The sequence below is a fragment of the Camelus bactrianus genome, chromosome 33 (genome assembly GCF_048773025.1).
Source record: "Camelus bactrianus isolate YW-2024 breed Bactrian camel chromosome 33, ASM4877302v1, whole genome shotgun sequence".
NCBI classification, from domain to species: domain Eukaryota; kingdom Metazoa; phylum Chordata; class Mammalia; order Artiodactyla; family Camelidae; genus Camelus; species Camelus bactrianus.
The window spans coordinates 14,094,311-14,115,086 of NC_133571.1; the positions used below are offsets into that span (position 1 = coordinate 14,094,311).

General features: G+C 51.7%; 1 protein-coding gene across 5 annotated transcripts; it reads left to right on the top strand.

Moving 5' to 3' along the window:
• The first annotated feature begins 7,307 nt into the window (after positions 1-7,307).
• ABCG4 (ATP binding cassette subfamily G member 4) lies at positions 7,308-20,483 on the top strand. 5 transcript variants are annotated; one of them, XM_074356824.1, is made up of 15 exons: positions 7,308-8,071; positions 8,716-8,965; positions 12,778-12,895; positions 13,011-13,143; positions 13,274-13,324; positions 13,534-13,679; positions 14,808-14,931; positions 15,065-15,179; positions 15,374-15,516; positions 16,357-16,455; positions 16,676-16,844; positions 16,939-17,039; positions 18,133-18,291; positions 18,461-18,579; positions 18,731-20,483. In XM_074356824.1, the coding sequence occupies exons 2-15, from the start codon at positions 8,728-8,730 to the stop codon at positions 18,954-18,956; spliced, it is 1,941 nt and encodes a 646-aa protein (XP_074212925.1). In that variant the 5' UTR covers positions 7,308-8,071; positions 8,716-8,727; the 3' UTR covers positions 18,957-20,483. The 5 variants fall into 5 exon arrangements, with proteins under 5 accessions (XP_074212925.1, XP_074212927.1, XP_074212924.1 ...); XM_074356826.1 differs by having other exon boundaries at positions 7,308-7,988; positions 13,274-13,309; XM_074356823.1 differs by having other exon boundaries at positions 7,309-7,988.
• Positions 20,484-20,776: the final 293 nt, after the last annotated feature.

The window sequence follows — 20,776 nt, forward strand, 5'->3', positions numbered from 1 at the left end:
ATCTACCATCTCCGTGGAGGTCCCAGGCATAGGCCAGGAATGGGCAGTAGAACACTCTAGAGTGGGTAAGTGAGGCTCACCAGGAAGATAGGGCACCCTACCATGGCCACACTCTCTGAGTGCTGGTTAGACCCATTGTCTCTGGGTTGGGGGTGGATGTGGAGGGAAGGGAAGGTACTCAGGGTCCAGGAACCAAGTTAGAAATGGTGTCTGGATGTGCATTTTCCTGGGGAAATGATCGTGGTTTTTTTTGTTTTGTTTTGTTTTGTTTTCATTAGATTCTCAAAGGGGTTGGAACCTTCAAAATAAGAACCTTCTTTTTTTGGCCTGTCCAGTCACTCCTTAGTGCCCTGTGTCTATTTTTAGTGTCTCTGACATTCTGAAGAGGTCAAGGAGATACTGTGAGGGGTCTTGTGTGGGCAGGAAGCTGCCACAAAAGGGTTTCTGGGCCTTCTTTTAAAAGACTAATGTGATTCTTACTGCAAAAACTGAGTGCCTATTGCTGAAAGAATCAAGGAAGAAAAGTCTCTTCATTCATTCCATCCACCATTTACTGAGTTCCTCCTATAGTTCAGGCACTGTGACAGGTGTTAAGGATACAAAGATAAATAAACTTGAGGACCTGCCCTGGAGGGACTTGCAGTCCAGCAGTGAGGAAAGACCTAAATAAGTGGAATGAGAGGCCTGTCAGGGTTCACTTAGGAGGCTCAAAGTAGAAGCTGACAGTATTACTTGGGCAAGGGATCAGGAAGGGGCTTCATCAAGGAAGTGATTAGAGCTACTATCTATGAAGGGACGGGCAGGTTATTCCAGGCAGAGGAGACCAGGTCTATACACGAACCTAAAGGAGTGCTTTATGGTCTGAGCCCAGAAGGGCAGTAGGCCAAGGAGAGAGGCAAGACTGAGAAGGAAGGCAAAGCCACCCAAAAGGACTGTGTCAAGTTTTTAGAACGAGGGTTCTGGTGATGACGGGGAAAGTAAATCAGAAGAGTGTGAGAGCAAGCAGGTGCAAGTTAGGGGCTGCTGCAGGAATTCAGGCAGGAAATAGTGAGGGCTTGAGGGTGAAGTTGAGGTGGATGTTCACTTTGCCTCTGCAAGAACCCCTTCAAGAAATGGCAGTGTGGAGGAGAGAGGAAACGTGAATGAAGACGTCCCCAAAGTGGAGCCGCTGCATTTCTAGGCTTGTTTCTTTAGAACCCTGTACTAACTTTGTGACCCACACCTTGTTCCTCCACTCAGCACGTGTGTAATCCCACTTTCCCCACCAGGCCTTCAGGTAGTTGAACACGAGGGAGGCTTCTTTGGGCTAAGTACCCTCAGTCTCCTCTTAACCTCCTTGTATCGTATAGTTTGGGGTCTCCTCTCCACCCCACCTCCTCGGGGCCTGTGCTTTTGGTGGTCACGCTGTGCTCTCGGTTTACGGTGATGCCACTGCCCTCTAGAACCCCTCAGCCTTCACATGTCTCGTTACTGCCCAGAGCACGCTCCTTTGCTTTGGATGAGTGCAGTGGTTATCTTGCACTTAACAGCAGACCCTCGTGCTTGTCCTCATTTAGTTTTGTCTTGTTAGATTCGATTGACAGCTGTTCCCAAGTGGTAGGTTAAAAGGTTGACTGGAGCAGGGCCAGAGGCAGACCCTCAAACGTAAGTGGCTAGAGACCTTTCTCCTAATCAAGACCAGAGGAAGACCGAGGGCTCTGAATCCTGAAAAGAGACTGGTGCCCCATTCTCTGTATAATTCAAAATGAAAATACTAAACCAGGAAGCATACAAGGAAGTTCAACATGATGATACTTACATATATATGAACTATCAAATTCTGGTCTCAGTTTTTTCCTTTCATTTTTTGGTGTCTCTATTTTGCTGGTCTTTTAAGCAGTGGCTTGGTCTGCCCCTTGAGTAACCCAGCATTACTGGTGCCATCCATCTCTCAGCTGAGCAGTGCCTTCAGAATCAGGCTAGCACCCTGTGAACAGGGCCTTCCCTGCCAGTCTTATCAGTCATGCCCACACCAAACCCCATTGCTCTCTCTGGACTATGGGGACAGCAGAAGATGTTCTGGCCTGCTACCACATGATTCCAGTTCTCCAGGAGGAGGGCATCCTGGGCTCTGTGTACATGGGTTGGAAAATGCTGGATATTGAGTCTAAGCAGTCATTTTGGTGGGTCAGTGGAAGGATACTAGAGGTTGGGGGTGGGTAACCCTGGGTAGCAGACCCCTGGAGGGAGAGGATGCCAGTACTAATTTGATTGCCTTAGAGTTTTATCTAGAGTCAGTCCCTGAGTCAGACACCATGGTATCTGAAGATTAAGGAGACACTTAACTCTTCCTCGAAGGTGTGATGACAGGAGGAGAAGGCAGGTGGCCCAGGAATGTGGAAACTAATGCTGCTTTTGTCTTATTTGGGGCAAGTCCGCAACCTCAGAGAAGGGCGCAGAAGAGCTTAGTGGTTGTAAAATAAGTGATTCTCCAAGGTGAGAAGAGGGAGGAATAGTCATGGGCAGTAGTCATTTCTGTCAGATTATGACCTAGTGAGTGTAGCCTCTCAATGAACGGTAAATGAGTGAATGAATTTGCTCAAGATCGGGAATCCCACAGTGCACTTTGCGCATAAGGAGCATGCTCATTTCCCGTGCAGTAGAGGGGAAAGTTTTGGGGAGAGTGTGAAAACTTTTCATACTGTGCTAAAAAGCTTGAATTCTTGACTGAGCAAAGGCTATGGAAGACAGGCAGATAAACAAAGCTTGGAAAGGAATAGAGACACCCCTTCCTTCAAGTAGAGGGAGGGAGGGATGGGAAGGGATCGGATCCAGTTTGTAGGAAGTGTGAGGTGTGAGGGATTTCATGCCTGGCTGTCTCTATTTCCTTAATAAAGTAGGGATTAACATTATTGAGGGATAATCTGTTGGATTAAGGAGATTTATAAGAATTGTCAAGTTTTAGAAATGCCACTTATAGATATAGGAGTGAGATACATCACCTGACCACCCAGCTGAGGCTGAATACTGAGATCCAGCAGTGGCAGTTTCAACACAACCAGACACTTTTTTGTAGCAGATATGAGCACCCCTGAAGCAAAAGCAGAAAACAGACCACTGGGTTGATCTCAGCCATTGGGCCAAGGAGCAGGGTAATTAGAACATCCAGACGAGGGTCGTGACATCCACACTGGACAGGGAGGCCCTGGGAGACTGGTAGGGAAGAGTTAGAATCAAATACAGTGAGCCATGATCAGAAAGGGGGCATTTTTAAATGGAGCTATTTAAGAACCCAGAGTATGTCCACAAGGAAGTAGCCTGCTCAGTGGAGACTGAGATCATTGGAGTAGCAAAGATCCAGGGAAATAAGGTGTTTTGAACACCTACAAGCAATGACTTTTCTACCTACCCTCCAGTGGAGTGGGCCCTGTGTTAGGAGCAGGGGAACAGGTCCCAGAGAAAAACTGGGCAGACACCTGGTCTGAGACTGCTTCCACGTAAAGGGTACCAAGGGGTGTGGTGGGAGTTTTGAGTTCTAGGGGAAGGGAAGATGGCAAGCTGAGACTGGGAGGTAAGAAGTGTGGGTTCTCAAGGAAAAAGAGACGGTGACTCTTGGGCAGAGTACCTTGGCATTCTGCAGCTTTGGCGAATCCCTCATTTTCTTTTTATCAGAAGGAAATGGCACTGCACAGCAGGAAAGAGATGGAGAAATAAATATTACTCTTTTAAAATATCCTTTGATGTGCTTGATTTTATTATATATGTTATATTCTTTTATTTTTAAACAATAAAGATTTTTGTTTGCAACAGCAGGGACTCTGCCTAGTGGGCACCCTCCACTGCCTGGTGTCAGGTGCCTATAACCAACCATCTTTACTGCCTGACTCAGGAAAGGAAGACCTCCATCAGCCTTTATCCACCACTCACTCCCAGGCCCAGTCTGCATTCCCCCACGTGGCCAGCAGAGGGTCCTTCCATTGACAAATATACTTGAAAATCATTCTATCCAAAGATGAGACGTGAGAGATGTGGGCAAGGCAGGCACGGTGGACAAGGAACCTCAGGTGTTGGAAGCAGAAGTGGGTCACTTACAAATTCCCCAGTCCAATTCCTTCCAGCTCCCATAGGACCCTGCTACCCACCTTTCTCCACAGGTCCATAAAGCTTACCACCTGCTTCTCCCACAAATCCCTGCTCAGAGCACCCTGTGTCTGCTAGATTAGCTCCCAGCACTAAGCTGAGACAGGAATTTTGCTTCTGCCTTGCTCCTCATAAGCCAATTATCATTAACCCTCACCTATGTGGGTCTAGGGAACCACCCCTGATGGAGACTGCCTAGATGGTGGTGATGGGAGGAGGGGCGGTTCTGGGATGGGAATTGAGGAGAATTCTAGAAATAGGAGAGAATCTCAGGGAATGGAGATCTATATGAGAAAAAGGAGGGGTGGGTGTCCATCTGGGCATTGAGGAAAAGTCCATGTCAGAAGACTGAAAATTTGTTCTGAGGATAAGTCAAAGTGTGCCCCCAGACTAGCAGCATCAGCATCACCTAAGGACTTAATAGAGATGCAAATTCTATGGCCCCACCCCAGATACTGAATCAGAAACTCTGGGACTGGGCCCAGTGATCTGCGTTGTAAGAACTCCAGGGTATGCTCATGTATGCTAAGCTTGGGAACCACCGCTCTCAAGTTACGAGGTTTCTTCCAGGAGTTAGAGGTATGCATTCCGGGGAACCAAAGATCAGTCTGGAGGGATATGTGAATGGAGTTGGTATCTCTAAGAATGGGGAAGGTCTGTCCTAGGTTGACCTCTAGAAGGTTGGAAAGCTTTTATATCTTAGAATGGGAAGAGGTCTGTTCAGGGGACTGGAGCCAAATCTGCTTCATAAAATAGTATGGTGACACTATTAGGGATCAAGGAAGTTTGACAGTAGATCAAGTCATGGTTTAGGATCATGTAGTCTTGGATTTGGATCCCTGGATCCATTACATGAGTTGTGTGACCTCATACTTGTACTTAACATTTCTGAGCTTCAGTTTCCTTATCTGAAACATGGGAGGATAATACTGGCCTCATAAAGCTGTTGTTAGAACTGGTTGGACTGTTTAGTCAACAAATATCTATAGAGGAGTTTTTCTGTGTACAAGTTCTGGAAATTCAGAGGAGAAAGGGACAGACCTAACTCTCTATCTCTGTGCTGGGCACCTAGCATACAGCAGGCATTCAATAAATGCAACTGCCCCTACTTTGCTAAGGAAATCGGAGATTCTTCTGGGGGAAATGAAATGACCCTAAACCAAGGTAAGTTTGACCTGAAGAGTAAGGATGTATGATCTGTTCTTTTTTTTTTTTTAATTGAAGTATAGTCAGTTACAATGTGTCAATTTCTGGTATACAGCACAATGTCCCAGTCATGCATATGCATACATATATTCAGTTTCATATTCTTTTTCATTAAAGGTTATTACAAGATAGTGAATATAGTTCCCTGTGCTATACAGAAGAAATTTGTTTTTTTAATCTATTTTTATATACAGTGGCTAACATTTGCAAATCTCAAACTCCCAAATTTATTCCTTCCCATCCCCTTTCCCCTGATCTGGTCTGCTCCTGAGAAAAAAATTATCTATTGCTAAGCACTTGGACACTTGACTCATAAGAACCTTTTGAGACAGATATGTGGGGTTTTTTCATCCCCATTACATGGATGAGGCTTGGAGAGGTGGAGAAATTTGTACAGAACTAGGAAGAGCATCAAGGTTAGAATGCAAATCTTCCCACTCCAAATTCAGGACATGGGAGATTTGTTCACAAAATGGGGATAGGGTGTCCTGTGTCCCAGAGAGTCGGGAGGCCTGTTGCAGGGAAGAGAGAGGCCTTTAGTGAGTACATGGTGGGCATTCTAACCCAGACATTCTAATGGAGAGTTCATCTAGGGCAGTGGCTCTCAACTTTACCTACTCAGTGGATCAGTTGGGGAGATTTAAAAAATACTAATGCCTTAGAGATCAGAATGAACTGGTTTGGAATGTCATCTAAACAACTTTTGAAAGTCCCCAAGTGATGCTGACTCTCAGCCAAGGCTGAGGACTACTGCTCTGGGGCATGGAGTGTGAATCCCACAGTGGGAAACTGATAGAAGATTTGAAATGTTGGTCTCTGAAGTTGGGGAAGGCTGTCCTTGAGGAATGGGGACAGGGTGTTCCTAAGGAAGGGAAGGAAATTTTCCCGAGAATTGCAAAGTTGTATGCCAGGGAATGGAGGAGAGTGTCATTATGCTATCCAAGGAAGTTATCTTGAGAGAATGAAGAGCCTGTCTAGGAGCCTGACTAGAGGGAGACAGTCCATTTGGGAATAGGGTTCCATGAGGCCTCAGAGCAGAGGAGGTAAAAGCAAGGACTTTAGGGGTCAAGTCCTATTCGGCTACCAACCAGATGTGTCCTCTTGGGCACATTGCTCAGCCTCCCTATGCCTCAGTTTTTTCATCTCTAACGGGAGGTTGTAATACCTGCCTCATAGGGATATTGTCAGAATTAAATGAGATAATACAACTGTTGAGGATGGGGAGTCTGTAGGTAGGAGCACTGGGGGTTAAGTTGGAGAATGGAAGGTTCTGAGGAACGGTGGTGACTGCTGATGTGGGGCATGGGGTAGGGGAAAGGCAGAGAGGGCTGGATCCAAAATCTGTAAAAGTCACAGCGTGGGGCCTGGAGATACCCTGCAGGGGCCGCCAGCCTCCAGGCTACAGAGACACGGGCGGAGGTGGGGGGACCAGCGGAGGAGAGGTTTGACTGCTAGTAACCTCTCAAGTGCTGCAGTAAGGAGAAGCCTCAGCCGTGGCAGCAGCGCCAGCAGCCTCCCCTCCCCTCCGTCACTGCTGTGTGACAGGTGGGAACTTAAAAGTTCAGGTCACGTGTCTCAGCTGGTTAACCTACTTACCTCTTGAAGACTGGGGCCGGGGCAGGCAGGGGCCAAGAGGAATTGCCTGAAAAAGGAGCAGAGCAGGGGAAAGCCCCAAGAGTGCTCTGGGGACCTACGTTTGAAGGCTTGTGGGGTGAGGGAGAGAATGCACACATGTGTGAAAAGATACCAAAGTCAGTACCTGGGAGCCCCGCACATGCCCTGGCACACATGTGCCTCCAGCATCAGGCATTGCTTGTCTTAAAGGGCCGAATTTACCCGAGAAAATATTTCTACAGTTGGAGCAGGTTGAGCTCTGGGTACCAGTTTAACTTTGGAGCTGCCTGCAAGCTCTCCCAAAGCTGCCTCCCTTTTTAACTAGTCTCCTTACCCTTAGAGAGGGAAAGGGGAGACATGGGGTGGGGGTGTGGAGAGGGAGGAGGATGTCTCAAGACTCTTGCTTTCAGAGTCTTTTTATGTATTTTGGGGATGCTCCAGGGGAAACCTGAAGTCAAGGGCCAGAACTGAGGGAAATTGCTGGAGGGAGAAGTGCAGACAGGCTGACAGCTCCACAATCCTTCTAGAGTGATAAAATTCTGCACCCCAATCCCCCTCCCCCACCACCTTTGTCTAGTCTCTAATCCAGGGACCCATCTCCGCTGAGTGACTTCAGTTCTCCTCTCCTCTCGTTTCCTTGGAACGGCTCCAAGTCGGCCGTTCGCTACCAATCTCCAGTCCTAGGTCCACAACTGCACCCGCTCTGGCCGCCGCCTCGCAGGCGCGGCTCTCTTGCCATCCTCGCCCACCGCGAGCTGCGGGGTGGTGCGGGCCCTTTAAGAATAGCGGGACCGGCGAGCAGCAGCCTGGAGAAGAGCACAGCCGCCCAGAGGGTTCCGAAGAACACAGCGCCGAGGACCGGGCTCAGGGAACCGAATGTGCGGGGTCAAGTTGAGTCCGCGCGAGCCCCAATCGCCCCTCCCCAATCTTGTCATCTCTATTCTGACCTGAGGCCCGGGCCCTCCCCTGTCTCCCGCCCCACCCCGGCCCCGCCCCGGCCCAGCCGCCGGGACCGGGAGCCGGGACGCCGGTGCCGCAGCCGAAGGCAGGTAAGGAGGACCTGGAATCTCCATCCCGGGCCCGTGGCAGCGCTAAGCATCTCGGCTCCGCAACCGCCCGGGGGCGCGTCAAGGTGACTAGGCAAGCAGGAGATGGGAGGAGTTGAGCCCGCCAGGGGGTCTCAGTTGGTGGTGGGGGCTCTGAGTCCCAGCGGTGAGCCTGTCTTTGTGGAGAGTCCGGGGAGCGCGGGCCCAGGGGCGCCGGCGGGAGGGGCCGAGAAGGGCGTTGTGCCCAGGGATGGGGAGGGGGACGCAGCGCGAGGCCCAGAGCCTCCTCTGCCTCCGCCTTCCCCAGGTCCACCCTGCGCTCGTCCAGCTATCCTGACCTCAGCGGGCAGCCTCCGCCAGTCGCCCCTATCGTCCTCCCCGCCTCCCCCTCCCCCGCCCCCCAACCAGTTCCCAGGGGCTGCTGGCCTGCGGGGTAAGGAGATTAGAGCCACCGTAGGGAGGAGGGAGCGGGTAAGGGCTTCGAGGGGCCGAGCTGGGGCCAGGCTGAGGCTGAGGCTGCCCGGGACGGAGGAGAGGTCGGGTTGTTGCGCCGGGAGTGAGGGTTGGGGGAAGATAGATGCTCTCGCAGTGGGATGTGAAGTGCTCCCAGTACCCTATCTACCCCGAGAAGGAAGCGGGGATTGAAGGCAAGGGCAGCATTAGAAAGCAAGGGAGTTCCGAGTCGGGGATTGGAGGTCTGCCCCACACTGAACAGGCCCTCTCCTTGCAGGCCGGCGGCGTGATGGCGGAGAAGGCGCTGGAGGCCGTGGGCTGTGGACTAGGACCTGGGGCTGTGGCCATGGCCGTGGCCCTGGAGGACGGGGCGGAGCCCCCTATGCTGACCACGCACCTGAAGAAGGTGGAGAACCACATCACCGAAGCCCAGCGCTTCTCCCACCTACCCAAGCGCTCAGCCGTGGACATCGAGTTCGTGGAGCTGTCCTATTCCGTGAGGGAGGGGCCCTGCTGGCGCAAACGGGGTAAGGGAGCAGCATGAGGCCGAGTGTCCCCTGTTCTGCAAATCCTGCAGAAGTGGGCCCACTAAAATCTTAGCCCTTCACTCACTCTGTGCACAGCTGAAGTGCCAGGGGCTGTGCGCCCCCCATGCCTGTGATCACTGTGGGACACAGTGTTCAGTTGGTTATTGAAGCTTTCCTATTATAAGTTAACACTAAGCCCCTCTGGTCCTTGAGTGGTCCTTGAGGAGTTTTCCTTCTTTATTTCAGGTAGAGCTCCTGCCTTTGAGGGCTGGTGTGAGAAAGTGGAAGCTGTGTTGAGGGGGTTCTCCTCAGCAGTTTGCAAAATCCTTGTACCGAAAGAGCACTGCTCATTTTAAAAGATGCTCTCATTCCTGTCTTCTTACTTCATTCTTGCTGAAGTCCTCCAAGATAGGGAGGGTAAAGGTTTGGCAGGATAGATGACATCCTTATGTTACTAATAAGGAAACTGAGGTCTGGAGAAGTTGAGTAACATGACCAATGTCACACAGCTAGTAATTGGTAGCGCTGGGACCAGAAGCCAGGTTTTCCAGCTCTCCTTGCATTGTCCTCTTCTCCCTCTTACTTCCCTGGTATGCCACTCCCAGGTCCTCCTCTTTTCCCCTATCCCAACAGGTGGGTAAAGTATGCCTGGGGCTCTGAGTTCCTTTAAAGGGCAACCGTCTGCTGAACCCCTTTCATCCTTTGTTCCCACCCACATCCCCTGCCCTGGGCAGGTTGAGCTGGGAATAGAGAAACTGGGTGTTTTTCCAGAGCCTGGGTGTTGGTCAGAGGTGGAGCTGGGACATTGTTCTCTGAGGTTTAGGAAATGTTTGAGATGCTTCAGAGCAGGGCTGAGCCTGAGCTGTCTCTGTACTCCCTACCCTCACTGCCACGAGGGACCAAGTGGTTACAGAGACTGAGTCAATGGAAACTGAGGCATCTGGGCTCCCTGCTCAGTGCCCCATCCCTCAGCAGCCTCTTGGCCCTGAAACCAGTTCTGGGCAAAATGAGGAGTGAGTTATTTCCTTAACCCCTCATTTCCTCCCAATTTTAAGGAGAAATGAAAATAAAAAAGAAATGTGTCTTGATGGGCACATTAGCTCTCTGGTTGCTTCTACCCACCAGCCGCAAATGGGCACCCCTGACCAGTCCTCCTCTGTTTGCCCTTGCCAGCCCCATTCTGCTCTGCTGTCCATTTTGCCCTCTCTTCCATCCTCTGCTGCTTCCTCTGCCCTCTGTCCTCCTCTCTCCGACTTCTCTGTTCACTTGAACCCCTCCCCCTTCTCTGGAGGACCGAAAGCAATTAGAGGAAAAAGAGCGAGGAGTGTGGAGAGAGGGAGATTCTGCCTTTCCTAGGCTTTGTCAGCAGTCTCTCCTAATTATGCATGACATTTCTTGATATTTGAAACACTTTTCTATTCGTTATTATTAATGACCTCACTTATTATTCACAATAACCCTATTATGTCCTTGGGAGGAGATACTACTATCCTTATTTTATAGATGAGGAAATGGAGACCCTGAAAGATTAAGTGACTTCATAAAATTGCAGAGAGAGTTACTGACTGAGGCAGGACTAGAACTCTGGTGGGTTGCCATCCTGAAGTCCCGCAGGCCCCTTCCATGCTGAGCAGTCATGGTCTAGCAGGAGTCCACAGACATGGGTTCCTAGCCGCTTGTAAGCTGTGTGACCTTGGGCAGGCTGCTTACCCTCTCTTGGCCTCACTTTCCTCATCTGTCAACAGGGATGATAATAATACCCACCACACAGGCTTGTTGTGAAGCTCAGCTGAGACGTTATCTGTGAAAATGCTTTATGAAAGACAAGCATAACGTGATATTTGAATTCGGCATCAGTGCTCAATCTAGCACTTGGCTGTGATTAAATGAAGGGAAGGTTCATCACTGCCAGTTTCTTCCCCAGCAGAAGAAAGCACTTCCTGTGAGTGGCTCTGAGAGTCATGTGCTGGAGAACATACCACACGTCTTTCTGATTGATGGAGATGATGACTGAGGCAGAGGGTTGGAATTCATGACTTCCTCTCTCCCAGTAAAGATCTCGCTGTGTGACCTTGCATGATTCACTGGATGTCTCTGGGCCCCAGTTGCCTCATCCGTGTTGCTATAGCAGCAACTGAGGCAATGAGCTTCATAAACTGGAAAGCACCATCCAGGCAGTTGGTATGATCAGGGGCCCACAGTGCGCAGCAGCTGATCCCTTATCCTACCGGATGTATCCAGAGGGACAGCTAGGGCTGTGAAGGAGGGTGACAGATCACATCCCTTCACTGCCTCTGCTAAGGAAGTAGAATGGAGAGGGAATTGGGCTCTGTGGGTGTTGGAGGAGGGTGATAGTGAGCAAAGTACCTGGTAGGGGATTGGTGTCTGGGCCTCACTCAGACAGGTCTCTAAGCACAGCAGGCAAGGCCAGCCTTGTTGGCTCCATCTTCCCTCCCCACCACCTTGTCTCACCAGTTGACTCCATGGAGTCTCTGCCTTCTGCTTCCTGGATAGTATTATATATATGCAGAGCTCTTCCTCCCAAAGCCTGGAGAGCCTCTGCCTTCCCTTTCCATTTTGAAATGTTACTCACCCTTCAAGATTTAGCTCAAATGCCACCTCTTCCATGAAGCCATTCCTGACTTTCCCCATTGCTTCTCTCATCAATTCCATTTTCTGCATTCTTATTGCAGATGATTTATATTTCTGTTATATCCCTTATTTTATCTTTCTTTAGGTCCATAGTTTTTTGGGTTTTTTGGTCTATCTTTTTCACCTAGACTATCACCTTCCTGAGTGCTGAAACTATGTCTTCCTCATTTTTTTTGGTTCAGTGTCTGGTACAGAGCTTGGAATGTAGTATATATCAATAAGCATTTGTCAGATGGAATTAATGATAAAATGTCACTTTAATGTTTTTAATGTACTCTATGTGCCAAGCACTGTGTCATATACTTTACATATATTATCTCATTAAATCTTTATAACAACCCTATGAGATAGGTGCCTGAGATGAGGGATCTGGAGCTCAGAGAGGTTAAGCAACTTGTCCAAAGTCACACAGCTGGTAAGTGGAGCCAGAATTTGAACATAGATCCACCTGGCTCCAAACTGGTACTCTTTATGCATATGCTGCCTCCCAGTGAGTGAATGAAAGGTGAGATTTTTACTGGGCCATGTGAGGGGCTGCAGAGATGAGCCTGATGGGCAGAGAGAGCACACAGAAGAAGGCTTTTTCAGAATGAGGCCAAGGCTCTGACAACACACATTCACAGAACAAACACATATTGAGCCTCTGGTACCTGCCAGCCAGTCTGCTAAGGTTACAAAGATTAGTAAGACACAGACCCTGCCCTGGAGAAGCTCACTGACTGAGAGGCTGGGGAAGGGGATAAAGGGCAGGGACATTGAGTAACAAACATGCTGGCATGTGAGAAGTGCCATGGGAACATAAAGGACAGTCAGCCAGCTCAGGATGGACCACTGGGAAAGTCTTCCTGGAGGAGGTGAGAGAGTGACCGCTGTGTTTGTAGAAGAGGAACAGGATCTTCTATAACTTTGCTCCCCTCTCCACACCATTCAGAAGAACACTGTCACCTCAGGTATTTTGACATTAGTGGTGGTCATTTCCAGGGGGACAGGGTGAGAGGGTCTAGGTTATTGGTGGGGCTATGATGGTCAATCCTCCATCCTAACCAATTCACACCAAGTAGGGACTGCCTATTTCCTGAAAGTTATGGCTGCACCTACAACTTTGGGGTACCTGTGGTCACTGTAGCCCTGATCAAAAGTTCCTCCCTCCCTCACTACAGGTTATAAGACCCTCCTTAAGTGCCTATCAGGTAAATTCTGCCGCCGGGAGCTGATTGGCATCATGGGCCCCTCAGGGGCTGGCAAGTCCACATTCATGAACATCTTGGCAGGATACAGGTGAGGACGAGGCTGGAGCTGAATGGGGGCAGGCAGGAAGAGGGGTCTCCTGGGGAGCACAAAAGGTGTTCTTAAGTGACCTTGTCCCCCCCATCTCCAACCAATGTTCCTACAGGGAATCTGGAATGAAGGGGCAGATCCTGGTCAACGGGAGGCCACGGGAACTGAGGACCTTCCGCAAGATGTCCTGTTACATCATGCAGGACGACATGCTGCTGCCACACCTCACGGTGCTGGAAGCCATGATGGTGAGGGCTGGATGGCCTCCTCCTCCCGGGTCCCCCTTCTGTCTGCTGTCCCCATCTTTTCCATTGGCTGAGGGGACAAGGCATTGCCCCCTCCCGCACCTATCTGACCTGCCTCCTCTCTGGGCCCCAGGTCTCTGCTAACCTGAAGCTGAGTGAGAAGCAGGAGGTGAAGAAGGAGCTGGTGAGAGGGGGAGGGGAGGGGGGAAGAGGACAGCCGTGCTTTTTGGTACTACTAAGTTCTGGGGCTTCTGAGTTGGGTAATGGGAGCGGGGTGGCCAAGTCTGGGACATTGGGCTTAAGGGAGTTGCTTATTTGAATTGGGGTGGTATTAGGAGAAGTAGAGACTCCGAAGCTGACCTGGAATGGGGGTCGGGGGGGGGGCCGGGCCAGGTGACGGAGATCCTGACAGCACTGGGCCTGATGTCCTGCTCCCACACGAGGACAGCCCTGCTCTCCGGCGGGCAGAGGAAGCGCCTGGCCATCGCTCTGGAGCTGGTCAACAACCCACCTGTCATGTTCTTTGACGAGCCAACCAGGTAGTTCTCCCTTCCTCTCCCACCAGGATGCCCCTTCCCCTGAGCCCAGAGCCAGGGCTGGAGGCTGCATCTGCCCCACTACTGGAGACCAGAGCATGTGTTTGCAGCCTCCTGGGGCCAGATCAGGGCTCCATCCCTGCCAGTTCTGTTGCCACAGCAGCTCCATCCTTCACCCTAGCAGAAATCCCCATCTCCTCCTTGATGGATGCCTCCTGCTCCTTCTCTCCCCACAGCCAATCAATCACCAAGTCCTGCTGATTCTACCTTCTTTTCTCATCTCTCAGATTCACCCACCCCCTTCCTTAGTGCCTGTGCTTAAATTCAGGACATCAACAACTCTTGCCTGCATTTCTGCCACAGACTCCTATCTCCTTGTCTCCAGTTTCTCCCAGCCAATCCTTCCTCCAAACTGCAACCAGAGTGAACTCTATAAAAAACATGCCTGGCAATACTCACTCCCCTGCTTAAAAACATGCAATGATTCCCATCTGCCCTCAGAATAAAGTCAGAGGACTTACAAGGTCCTGGTCTGAACCTACTTCTCCGGCTTCACATCTTGCTTCATGCTGTCTTGTATTTTATGCTCTAATAACATTGAATTGCTTAAAACTCTCTCAGTCAAGCCATGTGTTTCATGCCTCTGAGCTTTGCACATGCTGTGTCTTCTGTCTGGAATGCCCTTCGCCTCCACACCTGCCCTTCCTCCCTCACCTGGCTGAGCTCTTTCTTCCAGACTCACTCAGGAAACTTTTCTGACTACCTGCCAACACCTTTGTACAGCAGAGCTCTTTTCATCCCATGTTTCTGCAGCATGTCCCACCTTAAATGATCTGTTCACTTCTGTCTCTCCCTCTGGACCAGAGTCTATGTCTTATTTATTCATCACTGTAATCCCAGTGACTGGCATTCAGCAGGTGCTTGATATATGCTTGTTACACCTAACAGGACTTTGGGTTCCTTGGTACCTCCAAATGCCTGAATCATACAGTGTGGATGCGATATACAGGTGGCCAGAGTGACCCCCTTCCTGTCCCCTCCCTCCCCCCATAGCAGCTGCCCCACCCACACACTCTCTTCTCTCACCTCTGCCCACCTCACTTCGCCCCCTGGTGGCCTCTCTCTGGACAGTGGTCTGGACAGTGCCTCCTGTTTCCAAGTGGTGTCCCTCATGAAGTCCCTGGCCCAGGGGGGCCGTACCATCATCTGCACCATCCACCAGCCCAGTGCCAAGCTCTTTGAGATGTTTGACAAAGTGAGTATCTCTGGGTCTCACGGTGACTGGCCTGTGATGGGGAGAGGGGAGGGGGTCAGTCAAGGTGTGTGGTGCCGTGGGACCTGCCTGATCTGCTTGCTGTATGTTCCTCACCCTACTCTTTCTGCCTCAGCTCTACATCCTGAGCCAGGGTCAGTGCATCTTCAAGGGCGTGGTCACCAACCTGATCCCCTATCTGAAGGGGCTCGGCTTGCACTGCCCCACCTACCACAACCCAGCTGACTTTAGTGAGTGGGGGCCTATTGATAGGGCTGGGATATGGTGGGGGCCAAACCTGGGGGTTCAGATCATGCACTTGGGCCTCCTGAGGTGGCAGAGATCTCACTGTTACCTGCCTTCCCCACACACCCAAGGAGGGGCTGGCTTGCCCTTGGGAAGCAAGGCTAGATCTTAGCTGAGTGCACCTCTCTGTGTCCCCCAGTCATCGAGGTGGCCTCTGGTGAGTATGGAGACCTGAACCCCATGCTGTTCCGGGCTGTGCAGAATGGGCTCTGTGCCATGGCAGAGAAGAAGAGCAGCCCCGAGAAGAATGAGATCCCCGCCCCCTGTCCCCCTTGCCCTCCGGTGAGTAGGGGTGGAGATGACAGAGTGCAGAATCGGGGGGGGGGGGGGGGGAGATGGGACCAGGGACAATGCCAAAGAGGCTGTGCCCCAGAGGCTTCACAACCACCGGATACTAGGAAGAACCCGACTTGAAATAGATCTATCAGCTGTGTGACCTTGGGCACGTTACTTAACCTCTATAAGCTTCGGCTTTCTCCATTTTTTTCATTCAGCAAACTCTCACTGAGTATCTGTAGCATGTTGTCCTCAGTGCCACCTGGTAGGCAGGACTGAAGCTGTTCCTGACCTTACGGCCAGTGTGGCTTACTGGCATCTCTAACTTGGAGGTGATGATACTTATTTCATGGTGTTATTGGGAGGACTAATTAGATCATCACGGAAAACCCTTCACACTATAACTGGTACAGTCGGTGTTTGTTCCGTGCCAGCTCTCTTCCTTAAATGAAACACTATAACCCTGGTAAACAACAAGGGTTATTGTCACTGTTGTCATCCTTATTATCATTCTTAATAATATTATTGTGAAACTGGTAGCATAAAGGTATTATACCCTTAGGGTAAATGTTTTTCAATGGATTAAAGAGAAGCTGATCTATTAGTAGCCCTTATGGGTGTCCTTGACTCCTTTTCTTCTAAGTTTTTATCTCCCTTCATGTCTCTTTCTCTGAATCTCGTTCTGATTCATGCCCCTAAAGCCAGCTTCTAGGTCCCCAACTCAATGGTGGAGAATTCTGGAGGCCCCTTGCCCTGGGGATGGGCTCAGGGGTTTTCCCACTCACTGAGCTGGGTGCACAGTGGGTGGGTGGGGTAGGTTCACCTGATCCAGTTTCCTCTCCCCAGGAAGTGGATCCCATTGAAAGCCACACCTTTGCCACCAGCACCCTCACACAGTTTTGCATCCTCTTCAAGAGGACCTTCTTGTCCATCCTCAGGGACACGGTGAGACATCAAGTGGGAGGAGGGGCAGCATTGGCCTGGCCCTTGGGGGCATAGGATCCCAGCAGCTGGGATGGTGATGGGGCCCCTCCCCCAGCCACCCGCTCCATGCACCTGTGGGTCTGCATACCTGTGAGGGCACACTTGAGTGCCTACCCATGTGTGGCCTGCCCATTCCTAGCCTGTGATCCATCCTCTTTCTTCATGACCACCCCTCATTCAGGTCCTGACCCACCTGCGGTTCATGTCCCACGTGGCGATCGGTGTGCTCATTGGTCTCCTCTACCTGCACATCGGGGACGATGCCAGCAAGGTCTTCAACAACACTGGCTGCCTCTTCTTCTCTATGCTGTTCCTCATGTTTGCTGCCCTGATGCCAACTGTGCTTACCTGTGAGTGGAGCTGCCCTGGGCATGTGGTGGGGGTGGGGGGATGGGGTAGGACCAGGGTTCCAGACAGCTATGCCTAAACGGCCTGTGTCCTCAGTCCCTTTAGAGATGGCGGTCTTCATGAGGGAGCATCTCAACTACTGGTACAGCCTCAAAGCGTATTACCTGGCCAAGACCATGGCCGACGTGCCCTTTCAGGTAAGCCTCTTCCTCCCACCTGCCCACTGCCGCCCTCCTGTCTTCCTCCTTCCATCCTTGCCTCCCTGAGCCTTGTCATCTGCCATCCTTCCCTTTACTTCTACTCACTTAGCAGCAGGCGGTGAGTACGTACCACACACCAGGCTTCACACCAGGCACTAGGGCTTTAGCAACGAACACAACAGAAACAGCCTTGACCTTGTGGAACTTACGTTCTAGTGGGAACACCAGGACAAACGGGAGATGATGAAAATACTAGCCCTACAAGTGACTCAGTAGAGACTCGAGAAGGCTCTGGAGCCTCACTGCTACTTGTTCGCTGTGAGACATTGTGCAAGTCACCTGATCTCTCTTTGCTTCAGTGTCCCCATCTATTAAATGGGATGATGGCAGTATCTCCCTTGGGACTGTTTGTGAGAATTAAATGCGTTTACATGTAAAATACTTTAGGATAGTGCTTGGCACATACTAAAGTGCCCAATAATGGTAGCTGATTGTGGTTGTGGTTGTGGTGACTGCCACCATCACCCAGTTCCAAGTACGGGCCACCAAAAATCCATAGGACACCTTTGAGCAAATTAGAAAAGGTGCTCCCTCATCAGGGTGGGGGCTGCACTGTGTCAGGGTGAGAAGAGCATGGCTAGGTCTTGGCCCTGGTTGCCTCTTGGCTGGGCGCCCTTGTGCAGGGAACAAACTGTTCTACTGTACATGGTAGGCTTGGTCCCTGTCCTCCAGGAGTTGACGGTGTCTAGGGGGACAAAATGCTCTCATATACAGAGTTAATTAATTAACAATATAAGGAATATGCTGGTCTGGATGGGAGGGACCTGAGGAGCTCAGAGGATGGAGAAGTCACCATGCCTGCACTGGTCAAAATGGGCCTAATGGAAGATGGAAGAGGTGGGACTGGAAGATGAATGAGGTTCCTCCAGCCAGGGAGGACGTGGACATGGGTCAAGCTGGGGGGACAGCACGAACAGGGGTGTGGAGGCAGGACTTGGCCTGGACACTCTAGGAACAGCTGTTCTAGGGGCTTCTGCCTGGGTGGAGCAGATGGTCTTGGCCACTGCCCAGCCCTGTGCCCACTGTCCAGGTGGTGTGCCCCGTGGTGTACTGCAGCATCGTGTACTGGATGACAGGCCAGCCAGCTGAGACCAGCCGCTTCCTGCTCTTCTCGGCCCTGGCCACTGCCACGGCCTTGGTGGCCCAGTCTTTGGGGCTGTTGATTGGAGCCGCCTCCAACTCCCTACAGGTGGGGGGCTGGCAGGTGGGGACCCCTGAGAGGGGACGGGGTCTGGTGGGAGGGAGCAGGGGTTGGCCCAAGGAGTGGGATGAATTTATGGGAAACCCAGGAGCCACCCCAGATCTGGGTCTGTCCTGGTCACCCCTGTGACAGCCCGGTCACCTTCCCTCCCCTCCAGGTGGCCACTTTTGTGGGCCCAGTTACTGCCATCCCTGTCCTCTTGTTCTCCGGTTTCTTTGTCAGCTTCAAGACCATCCCCACTTACCTGCAATGGAGCTCGTACCTCTCTTATGTCAGGTCAGTGCCCCTCCCCTCACCATGTGCCCCTGCTCCTCCCTGCAGGAGTTCACGCCCCAAGGGTGAGAGATTGCACCTGGACTTTGGTGGTTTGCCCAGGGAGCAGGGACCTTATGCTCTGTGTCCTGCTCTCATGCCCCTGCTTGCCTAGGTACGGCTTTGAGGGTGTGATTCTGACCATCTATGGCATGGAGCGAGGAGACCTGACCTGCTTGGAGGAACGCTGCCCTTTCCGGGAGCCACAGAGCATCCTCCGAGCACTGGATGTGGAGGACTCCAAGCTGTACGTGGACTTCCTGGTCTTGGGCATCTTCTTCCTGGCCCTACGGCTGCTGGCCTACCTTGTGCTCCGTTACCGGGTCAAGTCAGAGAGATAGAGCTTTGCCCTGGCCTGCGCCCCAGCCCCCGCAGCAGGAAGCCCCCAGCCCCAGGCCTCTGGGACTGTTTTAACCTTGTAGACTTGGGCACTGGTTGCTGGTGCAGCCGCCCTCCCTTCTCTCAGATCCTCCACAGGCTGGCTGTCAGACTGCGCCCCAAGCCTTGGCCCTGGGGGTGGGGGCGCCAGGGCCTCCCTTCCATGCCCTGGAGTTTTCTCAAGTTGATGCGGTTTGTAGCTTCCTCCCTACTCTCTCCAATGTCTGCATGCGGAGACCACTAGGAGGCCGCCACCATCCTTCCTGCCCTCGGCACCCTCCTCTGTTGTCTGCCTGGGAGCCCCAGGCTCTCTAGGCCCCCTCTTACAACTGACCAAAGTGGTCCCCTCTGGGGGTCCCCACCACACAAGTATTTGTAAACTGGGCTGTTATAAGGTTGAGGTTCCAGGGCTGGGCCCTGGCAGGGTCCCCTGGATGTCCCATTTGGACATTGGAACAGAGCAGGGAAGGGCTCTGGAAGTTTATTCCTCCTCACCTCTCCCTGCCCCCAGACCTGGGCTGATTTGGACAATCTGTTGGGACAGAAGCTGGGTTTTCTGTCTGGGTCATCCCTCCCAATCCTGGGGATTGGAGAGGCCTGGCGCCATGGGCTGTCCCTGTCACCTCCCTGTCACCTCTGGTGGGGGCCGGGCCTGTGGCATCTCTGCAATAATGTCTGTGTGTCTCTCTCACCTGCCTCTGAAACTGGAGATCGCACTTTATCCTGGGGGGTGAGTAGGAGAAGACCCGAGCCTCCTTTCTCGCTGCTCACCAGTCCTGCAATGCTCCGTCCCCTCTCCAGAGTTCCAGGCATATACATGCGAACAGGCAATCTTGGCCCTACACACACTCGCTGTCCCCCTGTGGCTCAGAGGAAGAGTGATGGTGGTGTGTGGTGGTGGGTGCTGCGGGAGGGCAGGGCCAGCCCCCTCCTGGGGATCCTGCTTTGACTCTAAGGATGAGGCTGGTGCTGCCTGGGGCATCTCTAGGATCTGCAGGTGTCTATCCCCCAGTCTTCCCTCCCTCCCAAGCTCAGGGTGGCACGGGGCACCAGCTCCCTGGAGTTCAGGACCCAACACAAGCACAAGCATGAGCATTAGTTGGACTTGGCCACTGCCACCCTATGGCTCTTCTTTTGTGCGTCAAGCTGGCATTCTCACTCTCCCACCCCTTCCACGGCCACTCGCTGCTCATTCAAACTCTTGTCCTTGTCTCTCCATCTGCTTCCTTTCAGCCAAGGTGGTCCCTGGGCATCAGAGCAGCATGCCCTGGGCACGAGGGAGAGAGACACACTTAGAACATGTCTAGCTTTCCTGGGATGGTCCAGGCTCATTCTTCTTCTGATTTCCCCTTCCCCCAGGGCTCTTTTCCCTCCTTATTCCTGTACACATACCTTCCCCACCCTGCCACGGATTCTCCCCATCACACAAAGATGCCAGTTGTATGTGTGGGATTTCACCCATTATTAATAAAACCTATATTTATACAGTATGCAGTGTGTACATGTGTGTGGATCTGGCACCTGGTACCACAGGCTGTGAGGGGGTCTTCAGAGCACTTTGTGAGAGACCTGTAAGCTTTAGGAAGTCTGTGGCAGGGGATGGAAAGTCCTAGGTATACGTCAAGTCAGTGACTGTGTCTGTTATGAAATACCTATATCGTGCTTCACATCTTACAAATGCTTATGTTCACTATTTCAAGGGAGTCTTAGGCCAACCCTGCATTATCCCTCATGACAACCCATTTTGCAGACAAGAGAACTGAGGCCTAGGTTGAGTAACTTG

What these genes read in the sequence shown, in the direction of transcription:
- ABCG4 (XM_074356824.1), top strand. Translation starts at nt 8,728, where the DNA reads ATGGCGGAGAAGGCGCTGGAGGCCGTGGGCTGTGGACTAGGACCTGGG. An exon ending in GCCCTGCTGGCGCAAACGGG is followed by an intron (nt 8,966 to 12,777) that starts GTAAGGGAGCAG and finishes CCCTCACTACAG; the next exon opens with GTTATAAGACCCTCCTTAAG. An exon ending in CCGCCTCCAACTCCCTACAG is followed by an intron (nt 18,292 to 18,460) that starts GTGGGGGGCTGG and finishes CCTCCCCTCCAG; the next exon opens with GTGGCCACTTTTGTGGGCCC.